The sequence below is a fragment of the Rhinatrema bivittatum genome, chromosome 14, assembly GCF_901001135.1.
Source record: "Rhinatrema bivittatum chromosome 14, aRhiBiv1.1, whole genome shotgun sequence".
Taxonomy (NCBI): Eukaryota; Metazoa; Chordata; class Amphibia; order Gymnophiona; family Rhinatrematidae; genus Rhinatrema; species Rhinatrema bivittatum.
Genome location: NC_042628.1, coordinates 48,544,976 through 48,562,224, shown reverse-complemented (window position 1 = coordinate 48,562,224; position 17,249 = coordinate 48,544,976). Strand labels below are relative to the sequence as shown.

Genomic DNA, 17,249 nt, shown 5'->3' with positions numbered 1-17,249 from the left:
TATACACGCACAATATACACGGTCTAGGCTGTGAATATATTGTGCTGGGAGTGGGAGAAAACGGAAACTCATATTGAGCGTCCTTTTTTTCTGACCCTCACTGACAGCCACATCTACTGGGCGCACGATGCCGAGGAGGCGCTAGGGACGCACAGCATCCCTAGTGACTCCTTGTTAACGCGGCGGCTCTCCCGGGCGTTGCATGCCCGGGTGAGGTGGATGGGCGCGCGTTAGGAAAGCGGGCGCTCAATCATGAGTGCCTGTTTTTCGCGCTCCAGTATTGCATGGGCCTGATTGTGACACTGACTCTTTTTTTATGCAGAGAAGGCAAGCTGCCACTCCTTCTCGTGTATGTTCCTTACAGACACTGGTACATGCTGCCTGCCTCCTGTGAAAGAGAAGTGCAGTCTTATCCTGATGATGGTATACGGTTCCGCCCTAACTCTCTGACTGAGAGATTATAGTTTCTCCTTCTGCTAGCAGCACAGCCTAGGACTCTGTAACAGTGACTGTAAGAGCATACCTTGTTTTCTCCTCTAAATCTTTTTTCCTAATCTTTTCTTTAACTCTGGATATTTGAAGCAAGGAGTCTTAAAAAGTTTTGCTTTCTCTCTCTGAGATCCAACAGCTGGATATCTGAGAGCAAAATGGTCACTGGTGCTCATAGTTTCACTCTCATCTTAAAAAGAATGAAGAAGTCAATCAATACAGCTGCCAGCTGGGATTGGCTGGTTGAAAAAGTGTTAAAACATGATTGGTCCTGCTCCTTCCTTGTGCCATCCCCAGCTGTGTCTGCTCTGTCTGGCTTTGCCTCCCCCATAGACTTCAATGAGACTAAAAGGATTTTTCAGGGGATTGTGACCTTTTGCTTCAGAAGACTCAAACTTGAACCAAAAATCAACTTATTTGAATCATATTTCCCATTTACATCACCTGAATGCATATCCCTAATTGTGTCATCATGTGAAAGATTTTCATATGGTAGTCCAATCTTGGGTTTTGAGGGCCCTTGACTACTGTAATATCTTGTGTTTTGGGCTCCCCTTTAACAATTCATGCATTGCGCTGTTGCAGAATGTGGCTGCATACCTTGTCACGAGTTGCGGAGAAATATGGTCATACAAAAGGCATCTCTGTGCACTTCTTGTGGAACAGAGATTACGTTTTAGGGTCACTATGCTGGAGTTTAAAGTTTTAAATGGTGAAACCCTGAGTTACTTGAATGACCTGATACACAAATAAGTACCATCATGTCTGCTGCATTCAGCCTCCCAGTATTGGTTATACCCACTTTCAGATTAGCTCGGCTACAGGAGACCCATAGGCAAATCTTTTCCATCAGTGGCCCCAGGGCTGGTGCTAGTTTTTTTCCTGCCTTGTGTGAACACCCTTCCCCTCTCCACCGATTCATTCAGTCTTTGTTCCGGGCCCATCAAATAAAGTCCAGCTCCCTCCTTCAATCTATATTTTTAAGAACCGACACGCCTCTCCTCCCCCCTCACCTCTGTCACATATGCAGAACACAGATAGACCCTCACCAAATACAGAATGAAGAGATCAGGAAGTATCAACAGAAACGTGCTGAGAAGAACTGAACTGGAACCCACAACAAGCCAGCAGAACAATGGAAAAACAGGAACATTTCCACTCTTCATAAAACATTAAATAATACAATCAAGAAAGATAAAAGATCAATCATTATAGTAAAATCATATTTGTAAAAAGAATAAATATTTCAAACCAGTTAATGAATATGAGTATCCAACATCCACCTACTGGCTCCCATTGACCTACAGATCCCTCTCCGACTACATAAATCATCAAGACCGACAAGAGATGCATACAAGGGATCGCTACAGGTACCGCCGTCCAAATCTACCAGACACAGCACGCTAAGAGATCGGGCGTTCTCTACAGCCAGTCCAACGTTATGGAACTCCATCCCCCCTAATCTCAGACTGGAACCATGCATCTCAACCTTCAAAAAAAGACTAAAGACCTGGATATTCTTACAAGCATTCCCGGACTCCAAATGATTTAACACCTCAACGTAATCCCTCAACTCCATCTACTATCGTTAGCCTTTTTTGAATTAATAACCTGTCTCTTCTCTTCCTTCTTCGCCAAGTTCTAGTCACCCTGTTAAATGTAACTGCCTTTTTCCGCACCATTGTTATAGTTAATGTTTTACTATGCACCCCTGTTTTATGTGAACCAGCATGATGTGACTGCGGTCTCGAATGCCGGTATATAAAAATCCGAAATAAAATAAAATAAATAATCCAAAATTTCCCAGACACCAATAAAATATTTCAAAACATCTGATGAATAAAAAAATCCAATAATTAAAAAATGTTCTATTCCCCCCCCCAAAAAAAATTAAATATTTCAAAAGAAAAGAAATATGAAATTACACTCAATAAATAAAACTAATAAGGATTTAAAAGTCTGCTGTCCATACCTGGGAAGTTTTGATTTCCAGTCATCCTGAGATCATCGTGGATTGAGAGAGATAGGGCCGTACAAATGTAATCTTCCCTCTCACACACACATGCACAATAACACATTCATTCTCTCACACACATACACAGACTTTCTGCCTTACAGATACATTATGTATGTGTGTGTGTTTGTGCCCATGAGAGCCTGTATGTGCACACAGGCAAGCACACAGGCTCTCACAGACACAGTCACAGGCACATAGGCTCTCGCACAGACACAAGCATACATAGGCTCTCACTCAGACACAAACACAAGTTCACACATATACATACAGGGCCTCCTGTTGTCATTTGGCCATGGTGGGATGAGCTACACCATGGGCCAACGGCCTTCCTGCTTGGGGGGGTGGGGGGTGGAGCAGAAGTTGTGCGCAGGTGTTTGCGCACACAAATAAAAACACAGGCCTCTCCTTCAGCCACCGGCAGGTTGAGCTCTGCCGGTGGCCCTGCGGCCTCTCCTGCTACCTCCGGCCTGCTGCCCCCCCCCCGGTTGTGCCACCCCTTGCAAATGCACGGTATGCACACCCGGTTGCGCTGGGCCTGAGTGGCCCTGCTTTATGGCGTAACCTCCCTCAGTCAGTCAGAGACATTTCTGATTTTAAAGATGTTCATAAACAGACCAAAGCATTTTATTTTGCTCACAACTTTAGCTAAGATTTCTGTTTTGTTCCTTTTGCCTTTTATGGACATAGGGTAGTTCAGAATGAATTTTGTAACTTGTAGTAGTATGGTTAGATGTTTGACTTGTTAATCTGCAAAGAATGATTATATTCATTAGAGTGAAATATAAACAATTTTTAATAAATGTGATTTGGGCCAGTTTGAAGCAATCGGATACAGTGAGTGGGATGGAATCTGTGACCTGCTCCCAGAGGTTGGGGGAGATCACAGGGGACGAGTTTCAAGAATGTCAGTCATAACAGCCCTCTAAATTATGAAAACACTATAGGGCTGCCCTTACTGTGTGCCCGGTGTACCTCTGAAATATGCTGTAAAGCACATAAAAGTGTACAGATGTCTTTTAAACGAGCTGCCAGTTATTCTATGAAATATCACTGCCGAGTCCATCGCAGGGCACCAGATAAAGGGATGCCGCAGAGGTGTGATCCAAGCGATGGAAAGCTGCTTGTGAACAGCTGTGTTCCTCCTGATCCTGAGCTGCTAGATGGGGGTTCACACCGGCTGCCTGAACAACTGTAATACTGCTGAGCATTCTCCCATTATAAATAGCCCACAAAGTGCCATATTTTCTCCGAGCTCAGCAAGGGGCCCACCACGACCTTCTGACTTGGAGGAGGAAAGGAGCCCCCATCACCAGGTTTAGTGAAGGTGACCTTTCACACCTGGTCATAGGACAAGGCTACAAATGATTGTTTAATCTGTTTTTCTCTTATTTCTCTAGGCACGGAACGTGGAGGGAGCCTGCTAACCCTTATTACGTTAACACGGGGTATGCTCTCGCACCAGCAACCAGTGCTAATGACAGCGAGCAGCAGAGCATGTCAAGCGACGCAGACACCATGTCACTAACAGACAGCAGCTTGTAAGGAACTTTCTATATGTAAAAGAAATGATAGGACAGTAACCTTTCTGTTACATACAGCCACTCGTATGAAATACCGCCTCTGTCCCTGGATCCTCTTATGTATAATCACTTGTGGGATGTGCTGCCTCTGTCCCTGGTTCCCCTATTCCACAGTCACTTATGGGGGTATACCTTCTCTGTCCACGATTCCCCATATGCATAGTCACCGCTGGAACGGATGTCAAATATAGTGCTGACCAGAGGGCCAGTGTTTCCATATCTGTATTTCTGACCTTGGGGCCAGGATCGGATGCTTTTAATAGTGACTTTATGGCTAGAGCTGTCTGCTTGTTTTACCGAGAAATCACATTTGCTGTGCTTTTATTAGGGATGGGATCCCTCCATACCGTCTTCGAAAGCAGCATCGCCGAGAGATGCAGGAAAGTGCCAAAGCAAATGGACACGTGCCACTACCTCACATTCCTGTAAGTAGGAGCCAGTTCTTGTTTTGTGCTGTCAGTAGCTGCAGCCTCTGTGGCTGTCACCCTGCTTTGTGCTGGTTACCTGCACTGTGTTGTCAATGTTTCATTCTAATGATATTGAGAAGCTCAGAGGGGTTTGAATTTGTGCCATATTCTTTCCTGGACATTGGGGGGTCAGTGAATTATGCCAGCCTGCACAACGGGTGTGACAATGTAAAAGTGTAAATGAAATTCTGTATTCTCCCACAAGTCTATCTTATAAGAATATCTTTTGCTGCAGGATTCAAGACCAACAATGAAATTACAGAATTATGTGATATTTTTCTCCTTTAGATTATTGGTGTGAATAGCATTGGGATGCACCTTTGCAAGCTGTTGTGATGCACGTTTTTGCCACACCAGGGTTCCCTGAGGTGTTTTTCAGATCATTTTCAGTCACAAAGAAGACCGTCTCTGTGGCATTTGGAAAGTGAATGTATACTGTGGTCCTCTGCACTACTGATGGACCCTCTCAGTGTATTGCTGCTGAATGGGCAGGCAGCTTGCATGCTTTTCCATAAGCAACTTCTGTGTAACAGAGGAGCCAGTGAACAAGGAGATTCTTGGTGCGCCTGGGTGACTGTCTGTTGTGGTAAGGCCTTTCAGGGCACCTCACACTGCTGGGATGATAAAGGGTGAAGAACCACCATTGCACGCTGATAATAAGGTCCTGTGCATCCCTTGGGTGTGGGTTACTAACAAGGAGAAGGCTCCTCTGGATCCTCACGCTATTGTGGTAGAGCTTGGTGAATTTCAGTGAGTGGAGAAGTCCTGAATACCCTACACAGGGCATTCCTCAGGAAACTAGTGGAAGGGAGGCCATGCTGGATCTGCTACTGACAAATGGAGACAATTCCACTAATCTCATAGCAAGAGAAAATTTAGGGTAACTATACCATATCACCTATGTATCAGTCTATGAACTGAATCGAATCACACTAAGACAAGTGTTTAGACTGCAAGAGGGCTGTCTTGAAAATGAGTAGTTATTTTAATTCTTTTTTTTTTTTATCTCTCCTATGATTATGCTCAAAATGAGGTACAAGGTTAAAGCATAAATACATGATAACACAACTAATACAAACCAAGAGGAAATAATACAATTGGACAAGGGAAAAAAATAACAATAGTAACAAAATAATCAGTGGATAATGATACAACAAGCAAATTAAAAGAAAATAGATTCGGTGATAGTAATAGAAATCGGAGAGCTGAAGCATACAGAAAAACTTTGGGTTCGGCAGCAAAAGGGAACAATGAAAATGGAAGTCTCTGTGTAAGGCTGGTTAACAAAGGGAGAAGGAAAAAGAGACTAAGGATGCAGCAGAAAGAGAACTAATAAGTCAGCATTCAAATAGTACAGGGAAGAAGAGGCAGAATATTCTGGGAGGCAAGGAACGTCGTCGTCAGAACAAAAGCCCAAGCAGAGGAGACATTTTTTATGCAATCTATAAATAGAGAAGGCAAAGCCTTCCTTAGATATATAAGGGAGAGGTGAAAAACCAAAGGGGAAATAGGTAGGACCAAGGGCGAGAGTAGAACTTGTGAAAAGGGCCAGTATTGGCAGAATAGAAATTTAGGAGAGTATATTTTCAGTCGGTGCACAAGTAAGCTGGGGGTAGCTTGCTTATTACTGCGGTTACTACCCTAAACCAATTAAGCCTGATACATCACTTTGAAAGCATATACAGCGTTGCTGTCTGCTTCAGCGGTAGGGGGAAGTGAGGAAAACAGGATTTACATTCAGACATCATCCAACAAGGCATCGATCTGTGCAATCTGGGTGAACAAGCATTGGGGTAGCTTGCTTGATGCGGTGGTTACTACTCTTAACCATTAAGCCTTATGCTCATCTTTGATGCAACTCCAACATTACTCTCTGCATCAATGACAGGAGATGGCAGGAAATTTGAATCAGTTACCAAGAGCCCTGAAGTTGGTGGTTGGTGAAACAGATAAGTATGGGAAAATAAGTGTGGGAGCGTGCTGGGCAGACTAGATGGGCCGATTGTCCATCATTTCTGTTTCATTTCATTTCTATGTATACGTTGGTGCCAGAGAATATGGTCAAGGCTGGTATTCCACAAGCTGAGTTTAAAAAAAAAAGGTTTAAAGAAGTTTCCGGAGGGTAGATCCATGAACAGTTATTAGCCAGGTAGATTTAGGCACAGCCTCCTCTTACTTCTGGTAGTGAACAGCAGGTAATCGGTCTCTCTGGATCAGCGGGACACGCCCATGTCCCAAGCGACTTGGATTAGCCCCTGTCAGAAACGGGATGGCTGGGCTCAGTGGGGCCATTAATCTGACCTAGGATGGTGCTCCTAAAGAGGGAAGGCAGCGGCCTTACGGCAGGAAATGGCAGTGATGGATAGAAAACGACTGTAAACCAAATTGCAGAAGAGGAGGTGCCTGAAGTTCTTATACTGGGTAAGGCAGTGTGGGACATGGTGGATGCATTGCCAGATATTAAAAGAGCTCGAGAATATGTTGGCCATGCCCGTTGCCGCTTTCTTCAGCTGGAGGAAGTTCCAAGGGATTAGCGCGGATGTAGTGTTGCTACGCAAGGGCAAGCGGGAGGGTAACAACTAGAAGGGAGGAGCCATGAGTATTTGGGCAAAAGAGGGGAATATCCGAGCCATTGGGCCAAGTGTAGTAGTAAGATTTACATGAAGGGTGGGGCAACCCGTGCAGAGTACCTGCTGATAGAACCCTAACACCAATTAAATTATTTACAAGTTAATGCGGCTGTCGAAAGAGAAGGTGACGATCTGAAATTAGGCCTCGATATAAACTCCATGGCAGCAAGCTGATCAGACATATTGCTGTTTCTGTTGAGGGCTCATCTACTCTCAAAGTAATGCAGCCAAGTATATGATTGTGGCAGTCAAATGTATGAAGAAAACAGAGTGATTTTGAGCTTACCCCATCTATTGCATTACTAGGTCAGTGGGAGGGTGGCACGCTCTCTGTGGGAGGGGAAAAAAGCTGACTAATCGGCTGAGGCAGACAGAATCATGTTCGGTAGCTTACCACTAGAAATCTGAATCACTGATTAGCTGCCTCAGAAATCAGGTCAAAGCAATTCATATTCCTTAAAAAAAATAAAATAAAAAAATGAGTAGAACAGTGTTCTTGTTCAGCTTGCCTTATTGCTGTGTTATACCACAACCATGGTATGGTGTCTGCAGCAACTGGAAAGTAAATGTAAAAGATCTAAGAAGGGAAGGGATTGGAGAAGAATTCCCACTCTGCTCCAGTCTGTGAGTAGCTCAAGGTTCATAGTGATTGCAGAATATGATCCTGTTTTCTTGGCAGCCAGATGGATGGCAACAGGTGACGCAGTACGGCGGGGTCTGTGGTTAAATTTGTGATCGGCTGACTTTTCTTCCCAAGATCCGCCGAAGGCTATTTCTTTTTGAAGGACCCATATTTCTGGTTACAGATTTGACAAAATAGGTGAAAGATTTGTCTGAGAGCAGAAAAGCTCTGTTGCTTCAAGAGCAAGCAGAAGCAAACCTAGTGCCAGGCAGGCATTGCCAAAGAGTGTTTAGAAGGATAATAGAGCTGACCTTATTTCCATTTTTCCTAACAGCTCTTAACACACAGAAATGGCAGAGCAAAACCTCCCATGTCCGGGAAAGCCACAAACCAGCAGTAACTGTGACGGTTTCACAGTCCCGGTTAAGCCTTGTCACCTGGTTGCAGTGTTTTCTGACTTCGTAGACTCAAACAATTCAAGATGGATGGGTTGTGGGCATTACTTGTTTGGGATATCTAGGATTCCAAGGCCCTCCCATATTTTCTAATTTCGAGGATACTACACGGCTCTCAGAAAGAACTGCAGCCATGATTTGGATAGTGCAGCAACAACTTCAGAGGCAGTTTTTCAGGTTTTCAATTAAAAAATTTCTTCTGTCCTTGTCAAACTAGTTCATGTTACAAGGAGGTCATGAGGTTTTGTACCTGTACTGGACTTAAATAATATTTGTAGTTCCGTATAGCAGTTGCAGAGCATGAAGGCTCAGTATCAATCTGTTTGTTTTTGGGGTTTTCCCCCCCCAATAGGGAATCTCAGGATTTGAATCTGCAGCCTTCTAACTTTAAACCGGTAGCAGGTACCCTGGCTGCGTTAATAGGAGAAATCTGTTTCAGGATTGTTTTTCATATCGATCCCTTTAGTACTGTACCTTGTCACACAGAGACTCAGCTTTAATATTTGAGGTTCATGATACAATCACTTGACAGAGCCCAAGGCTTCCTTCTGTGGAAGCGCAGCTTTCCAATATCCAGCGATGCCACTGAGTAGATCTAGCACCCACGTTCCCCCCGTTCTCCCGGATTCATGTAAGACTGTTCCTTCTTTTAGGTCTCTGTATGTGATAGTAGAAGTACACAAGGAGGATTCCTATTAGGCAGGAAGCAGCATGGCCACAGGCTGCAGTCTGCTGAAGCAGGTAGACTCTGTCCCTCCTATCAGATATTCCCCTCAGCTAGAGAGAGTCTCTTCTCAGAGCCTGTTGTGCCATCTGAATTGCTTTTGTGTCCTGGGACACAAATGGCAGGAAGCAAGCAGGATAATCTAAGAATAAATTGCTGCTGTGAATGAGAAACGTTCCAAGCTACAGAAGCAAGATCTTTCTATTCTCCATGCGTGATGCTGCCTTTTGAATTGGAAAGCCTCTTCTCAGAGATAGTAAATCTCTTATCTGCCCATCTCTGTGAGGTCAGCCCTTTCCTTCTGGTCAAACCTCTCAGTAGGTCCCTCTAATTCCATCAGTTCCTTGCACTCATATGAATGCCATTTGAGTCTTTTGATTGTTATGGCAGAAGCCTCTAAGAAGGATTTTGCCTTAAACGTGATGACTGAATCCAAGTTACAAGGGCAGGCGGCTTCTGTTCTTCTTGTGAAATGCTTCTGAGGGAGTCCAAGAGTCTCCTCTTTTGTGGCACCCCTATGGGTAAGAATCTTGTCTCAGTCAAATCATGATGCAACTCATCTGCTAAGGATTTAGCTGGGAAGTCCATCATGATGTTGGGGAAATATGCATATCTTTCTTTTTCTTCCTGGAAGAACAACAAAACTTATGACAAGGGCAAAGCTTCCTGGCAGAGATAACGCTGTCCTGCTCGTGGAAACCAGATTACAGTCTACAGAAGTATATTTCTGTCCTTTCTGCTGTATGCTGCCATATGACTCAAGAATCGGGGTAGGTTTCCTCAGGCGGTGCTACCATAAAAATGTCTTCACCCTAAGCAGTCCTCAAACTGTGGGCTTCCCAGTGTGGTAGCGGCTTGGAAACAGGCAGGAGGAATAAGGATAGCCAAATTGAAACCTACTTGCTGAATGCCAAGAGTTTGGGGGTGGCCTAATACTGTCCAGAAAGGTCATGGGACCAAGGTAGCCAGAGGTTTGGACAACAGCTTCACTAGTTTTGCTAGCTGTTTAGATTATTACAAAGCTTGGTGGTAAGACATTTGGAGGAAGGAGGCATGCTGGGTGTTGTATTGGGTGTGGAACTTGTGGAGAACCAAATAAGAGACCAACAAAAATTGATGTGGGTAAGGATACAAATGACCAAGTTTCTATGGCAGCTAGCTGGATTGTATCCTTATTGATGTATACCAGAATATCTGGGCAGATTAAGTGGGCCAGTTGGTCGTTATCTGCCATTATATATTGTATTAGTGTGGAGGAAACGATAATCTTAGTGAAGCAATAGCTGGTATTCAGAAAAGTGTCTTTACCTAGTAGGGATTATTGCATTCATGATAGGGATGGTGCCATGGACCAAGTTACACATGATGATAGTACAAAATGTTCTAATTTAGAGCTGGCCGGTTCCAAAAATAGATCTTTCTCTCAAACTCATTTCCCCAGCTAGGGATTCAGTATTCTGATAGATTCAGAGAAAGAACTTAAATAAAATAAAATCTCTAAAGTTTTCTTAAATTGAACCTACTTGACTACAGATGCAAATCTTTTGAACAGATTGAGCCCAAGATGGGTGGTCCCTAATTAGAGAAGCTTCTGCACATCAGCTTCTCCGCCGTGTATTCAAAGGAAAGATCATAAACAAGAATGTCTGGCAGAATGACATTAGCGGTTTCGTCACAGTAATTTCCTAAAGCCGGGAGTATGAAAATCGGAATATACTATTGGAAGCTTTCAAGGTTTGATGTTGGACAGAATGGTTTCTAGCCAGTTTAACCATTCATGTCTCATGGAAGATGAACATAAGAACATAAGAACATAAGAAAATGCCATACTGGGTCAGACCAAGGGTCCATCAAGCCCAGCATCCTGTTTCCAACAGTGACCAATCCAGGCCATAAGAACCTGGCAAGTACCCAAAAACTAAGTCTATTCCATGTAACCATTGCTAATGGCAGTGGCTATTCTCTAAGTGAACTTAATAGCAGGTAATGGACTTCTCCTCCAAGAACTTATCCAATCCTTTTTTAAACACAGCTATACTAACTGCACGAACCACATTCTCTGGCAACAAATTCCAGAGTTTAATTGAGTAAAAAAGAACAATTGAGTAGAAATGTCCAATGGTCTAGATCTGCCAACTTAAGAGTTTGAAAAGGAAAGAAAAAGAGAGGTCATTAAAGTCATTAAAACGTTCTGTGTATGGAAGAAATTTGTTTATTTATTTTTATATGGTGACCTACAATAAATGAAAGCTATACATTAGAGGGCAAACAGTAGTGGAGCCAGGACAAAAATCTGAGGAAATCAGATTCTAAGATTTACCTACTTAGAAGATTTGAGTAAAAGATTATCAAAGGAGGCATCCCCTTGGACACTAAAAGGAAGTTTATTCCAATGAAAGGATACTCACAAAGAGGTGACCTGTGTGGGGAAACAAGTATCATCAGTGCAGGACTGAGAGCGGAGAGAGCAAGCTGTTGAGAAGGAACAGATGAGCAGGTTGAAAAGGCCATGGATGCACTTGAAAGTAGGATGAGAAGCTTAAATGTTGGTTAGAATATATGTGAGCTGAAAATATGGCATGTAACCTAACTTAAAAACATCAGAATGTAGAGAGCTACAATAACAAGAAGGACAAAAGATACTAATTGAAGCATGAGGAATCAATTCATTGAGAGAATGTAAGAATCTCAACCTCACGTACTGACTAATATGTGAAATCTGTTATATTATTTTAATGTCCTAGTTCTTTAGTTAGTATGTTTTGGAACATTTCATTTGATAGATGTTAATGCCTGTTTATGAATACTGCCGCTCAAACCCGTCATTATTTGTTGATTTATAGCTAGGAACGTTACTTTTGTAAACTGTTGTGATCTTTACATGGAACGACGGAGTCTAAATTTGGTATTAAGCATTCTTATGGAACCACCTTATAAGCCAGTGGCCATGATTTCATAATTTTTTAATCAAAGTAGTTTTCCTCATAGTATTATGCTCATTTTCATTTCACTTGTCAAATTTATTAATCATTTAACACAAATAAGGCCTAAGCAGTGTACAAAAATTAAAAGCATTCATAATCATAAATACAGAATAATAGTGAATTACAAGTGGTGTTTTCAGTTTTTCCATACATAACATTTTTTTCACACGAAGGATGTTCCAGTTTTCACATCCGACAAAAAGAGTGGGCGCCTCAATTTATGTGTGAAGCCAACAAATCAAAAGAAAGAAAAAAAAAAAGCTGCACGCTATGGATGTGAAGAGAACATTAACATTTTATTTGGAAAGAAACGAGCACTTCTTTAGACCAAACCGACTCTTCGTTTTATTTGGAACAAATAAGAAGGGCTGTTGGCTTCAATGCTTTTATTTTTGAGATGGATAAAGAGCTGTGTTACAAAAAAAGAGGTTTCAGACTTTCCACCAGAAAAGTAGGTTTGTTTGCAGAAAAGGTTGAGAAATCAGTGAAGCAGATACTTAATAAATATTTTCGTACATTCACAAAATGTTACAGATTTCATCAGTGGGCATCATTGGCTGTGTCGTTTGGGATAAAAATGATTCCAGCTTCATTATATGAGCTACTGCTTCGTGGTACATTTTGGTCAGAGAATACTATAGGGCAGGGGTTCCTAACCTTTCAGGGAATGTTGGACCCCCTTTTCATCCTCAGATATTTTTGTGGACCCTCATGCGCTTCTCTTTAATTTTTGTTTGCCATAACAAAAGAAATAGATTCGCCTCATTCATAATATACGAAACTTACCATTAAATAATGCTTACTAATCTAAACTGAAATCGGATGCTGAAATCAATTAAAGAATTATTACCCCGATTGTGCAAATAATTAACTTATCTGAAGGCTATTTCTCTGAAATTTTGAAATCTGCAGTGATTAAAAAAATCTGCATCTTAAAAAAAGACAACCTTGACCCCAACATTCTTAATAATTATCGTCCTATCTCGAATCTTTCATTCCTAGCAAAACATCTTGAGAAAGTTATACAAAAACAACTGACAGAACACCTTGATAAAAACAATATACTATACCCTTCTCAGTTAGGTTTCAGAAAACACTTCAGCACTGAAACCCTTCTTCTTTCATTAACTGACACTAACCTTAGAGGTTTTGACAAAGGGCAAAACTATCTATTGGTCTTAATAGATCTTTCTGCCGCCTTCGATACAGTAAATCATTCCATTCTTCTTGACTGCCTAACAGAAATTGGACTTGCAAATAACACACTTCATTGGTTCTCCTCCTAACTCTAATCGTAATTTTCAAGTGAAAATCAATAACACCCTCTCAGAAAAAATTCATCTTAAAACTGGTGTTCCACAAGGCTCTTCACTTTCCACTACATTATTTAACATCTACATGCTTCCCCTTTGTCATCTACATGTTGGTCTCGGTCTCACACACTACATATATGCCAATGATTGACAGATACTCATTCCAATACACAACTCTCTCGATGCAACCTATAAAAAAAAGCCATGTATTTATCTATCATCAAGCAACTTTTAACTCACCTGAGATTCATATTAAACATTTCCAAAACCGAAATTATAATGCTAGGTAGAAAAATGACCCTTAATCCCCTCCCACCACTGAAATCTGAAGATCAACAATCCAAAATTCATCCAGTACCACATGCACGTGATTTGGGAGTTATCATAGACAGCGAATTAAATCTTAAGTTGCATATTTCTGCCAAAATTAAAGAGGGATGTCATAAATTATTAACCCTGAGGCAACTAAAGCCTTTCCTAAACCCCTCTGAATTCAGAGCAGTAATGCAACTTCTTATTTTTGCTAATATAGACTGTTGTAATTCATTCTTACTAGGACTGCCTTTATCCACAATTCGCCCACTACAAATTCTGCAGAATTCAGCAGCCAGCATTTTAACTGATATCAAGAAACATGATCACATTACTCCAGTTTTAATATCCTTCACTGTCTGCCCAAAAAATTCAGAATAGAATACAAGGTTTTATCGATTCTTTATAAAATATTTGAATAGCCACTGCTATTAATTTCATCAGTAGCATGGGTTCTTCTTAGTGTTTGGGCAATTGCAAGGTTCTTGTGGCCTGGTTTTGGCCTCTGTTGGAAACAGGATGCTGGGCTTGATGGACCCTTGGTCTGACCCAGCATGGCAATTTCTTATGTTCTTATGAAGATCAGACTGACTGGCTTAATACAGCAATTAAATTCACACACCCCAATGAAACTTGCGATCAGCTAACAAAGGATTTTTATCTATTCCATCGGTACGATCTGCACAGCTCTCACAAGTGCGATCTCATTTGCAAGCCGAAAGATATGGAATTCATTCCCCACAGAAATACGTTTACAATTGAATCTAAAAATATTTAAAAAGGAGGTTAAGACCCTGGCTATTTATGAAGGCTTACAACGATTCCAAATAAGGCACTCTCCCTTCGCATCCTCTTACTTTATACTACTCTACCTTTTGTTGTTATAATGCTCTCTTAAGAATTATTATCTTTTTATTATTCGTTTATTTTATTTTACTAGTTATTTTACTAATTGTTTTTTACATATGTTCTTTTGTTATTATTTTATCTTGGATTGTAATAATGTTCTTATTTATCACATTCTCCGTATTTTGTTTTAATTGTTGTAAACCATTATGATGGCTTCACCGAATGACGGTATATAAAATCAGCAAATAAATAAGTAAATAAAAATTGCCCTCATAATTGAAGGTCGAAGCCAGCAGTGGCCTCCACCTCCCACTGCAGCTGCAAATGGGGAAAAGCAAGCTCCAAAAAAAAAGTTCCCGGTTGACAGAAAATCAGCACTAGAATCTGATCTTCAAAGGGAAACTGCCCACAGAAAACTCAGGCCGGTGGGGGGAAGCCAGAATTTTGCAGCCGTGTATTCTGCATCTGCTTTGAAGCAGGTACAAAGCAAATGGGTGAAAATATGCACGAGGATTTTACAATGAAACCACTACACGTACTTTCTGTCCCGCACCCTCACTCTGGCTACTTTCTTCTCTGCAGGTAAAAAATATACGTGGTGTTTGCAGCACAGGCTCATTTACCCTTAATGGTGGGGAAATAGCAATTTCCAAAGGGCTTTTTACATTGGTAAACAGGTATTTACCCACATAAAACGTTTTGAAACGTCCCCTCCCTGAAAAATGACTCCATTTTAGAACTCATTCTACTCCCTTTTTGGTGCAACTTTCCTCTCCCCTTTCTCTCTCTCTCTCTCTGAAGGGCCAGTGGTTGAGAATGTGTCAGTAGCAGGAAATGCTCCTCATCGCTGTTATCGCCCTGCTTTCTCCTGCTTTCCTCAGGGTGCAACAGTGGCTGCCGAAGGTTCTGAGAGCCTCACTCTGCCTCCTCTCTTCCCTACATCCTCACAGTGCGACGGTGAGGTTTATGACTCTCGACAGTTACAATCCGGTCTCTCTCTTCCCTACATCTGCTGGAGATGTGACACTGAGGTTTCCCTGTACGCACCCGGATCAGTCCAGACTCCTGGGTTTTGCCCCCCCCTCTAGCAGATGGAGACAGAAGTTTAGCAACAAACTCCGCCTTATTTGAGCTGGTGCCACCTACAGTCTGGCAGTATTCTTCTGTCTCCAGCAGGTGGAGGAGGTGCCAAACCTACAGTCTGAGTTAGGGCTTAGCTGTTTAGATAGGGTTAGACAAAAGTAATCTTTAAAAAACAAAACAAAACAGGGACAGATTTTTCTTTGAAAGGAGACAGACCGCAGTGTGTTCCTGCAGGTCGAGGTCTCCTGCCTCCCAGGGCGTTGTGAGGTCCTGAGGGGACCATCCCCCCTGGTTCCAGAGGCTGTAGCTGTTGTGGGTTGAGGACCCTTCAAACAACACTCATACTACTGGGGGTGAGCCTGGCTCACTCCCCCCAGTTGGTTCAGTACCCAGAGGCGCCGGACAGGTACTTGAAAAAAAAAACAAAACAACTTTTTACCGTCCTTTGTTGTTTTTGGCACGGCTGTTCTCCGGGGTTATCCTGATCGCGGGGGAGTGGTTATCCGCCATTTCGCCATGTTTTCAGGGCGCGAGAAGTCTTTTTATTTGGTCTCCATGCCGCGTCGGGCCGTGTGTCGGGCCTGCGGCACGCGGCTGTCCAGAGAGAGCCTGAGCACTGTGTGTGTCTCCGGGGACAAGGGAGCCTCTGCAGCCCCGAAGGGGGTAGTGCTTCGGATCCAGACGGTGATGGGCGCATTTGGAGAGCTGCCGGGGACAATTCCTCCTCCATTTCCCGGCAGCGCGGGTCCGGATGCCATTTTGGGTCCCCCGAGGTCGGCGGCTCCGTCGTTGGGCGCCATTTTGCCTCCTTCGCACCCATGGGTTCAGCAGCACAGGCTACGCATGGAGAGGAGGATCTTCCTCCCAGTTTGTCCCCGCAGCACAGAGTCCCTGAGGGGGGACAGGGTTACGGAAGAGAGCAGATTTCAGCCTGCAGATACTGCTGTAGGGGAGGCGGAGGACACTTCTTCGGATTCGTTATTCTCCTCAGAATTTGTTCTTCTCATGGATAAGGCCTTTAAGGCCCGCAAGATGGGGAAAAAAGAGGCCTCTCATTCCGGACTCCCAGCCCCGGCCTCCTAAGCGGGCTCGGGCTCCGCAGGAAGCGAATTCCTTGCTAGAGCAGCGGCCGAAGCCCTTAAGACCCCCGGTGACTGATTCCGATTCGTCTTCGGAATCGGAGGATAAGGACGATTCCGAAGACGAAGATGGAGCCCATGGTCCAGACGACGATGATCCATAGGTGGTGTGGCTTTATTGCAGGGATGAGCTAGGATCTCTAATACCTGCTATTCTGGGGGAGCTAGGCATTCAGCTTCCTCAAGAGGAGTCTTGGCTTGGCGCTACAGACTCTGAGGTGTTAGGGCTCAGGGGGCCTCCTACATCCTTTCCTTTCCATTTTTCAGCCACCTACTTACTTTTTTTTTTTTTTTTTTTTTTTAAATCTTTATTTCTGATTTCAATTCATAAAACAAAAATCAAAACATCTATTATAATTCCATACAATGAAATTATTTTCAAGGGAAGGGGATTAACATATTTCTAATTACTTCCAAACAGTTCAAATTAGCATTACATAAAACAAATCTCCTCTTCCCATTTACCAAACAATATAGGGGAATTGCTAATGAGCATAATTCTAAAAGAAAAAGAAGATATAATTACAAACATATAGTAACAGAAACTGGTCAGGCCAATTTACTAAACCAAACAGTTATTGCTGG

The 17,249-nt window shown here is 42.7% G+C and overlaps 1 protein-coding gene across 1 annotated transcript in view; it reads left to right on the top strand.

Annotated features, from left to right (window-relative positions):
• Nucleotides 1-17,249, top strand: part of AXIN1 (axin 1) — an 89,062-nt gene that overhangs the window by 19,055 nt on the left and 52,758 nt on the right. Inside the window, 2 exon segments of the mRNA XM_029576653.1 lie at nucleotides 3,904-4,044; nucleotides 4,415-4,511. Coding sequence (XP_029432513.1) covers nucleotides 3,904-4,044; nucleotides 4,415-4,511 — 238 coding nt within the window.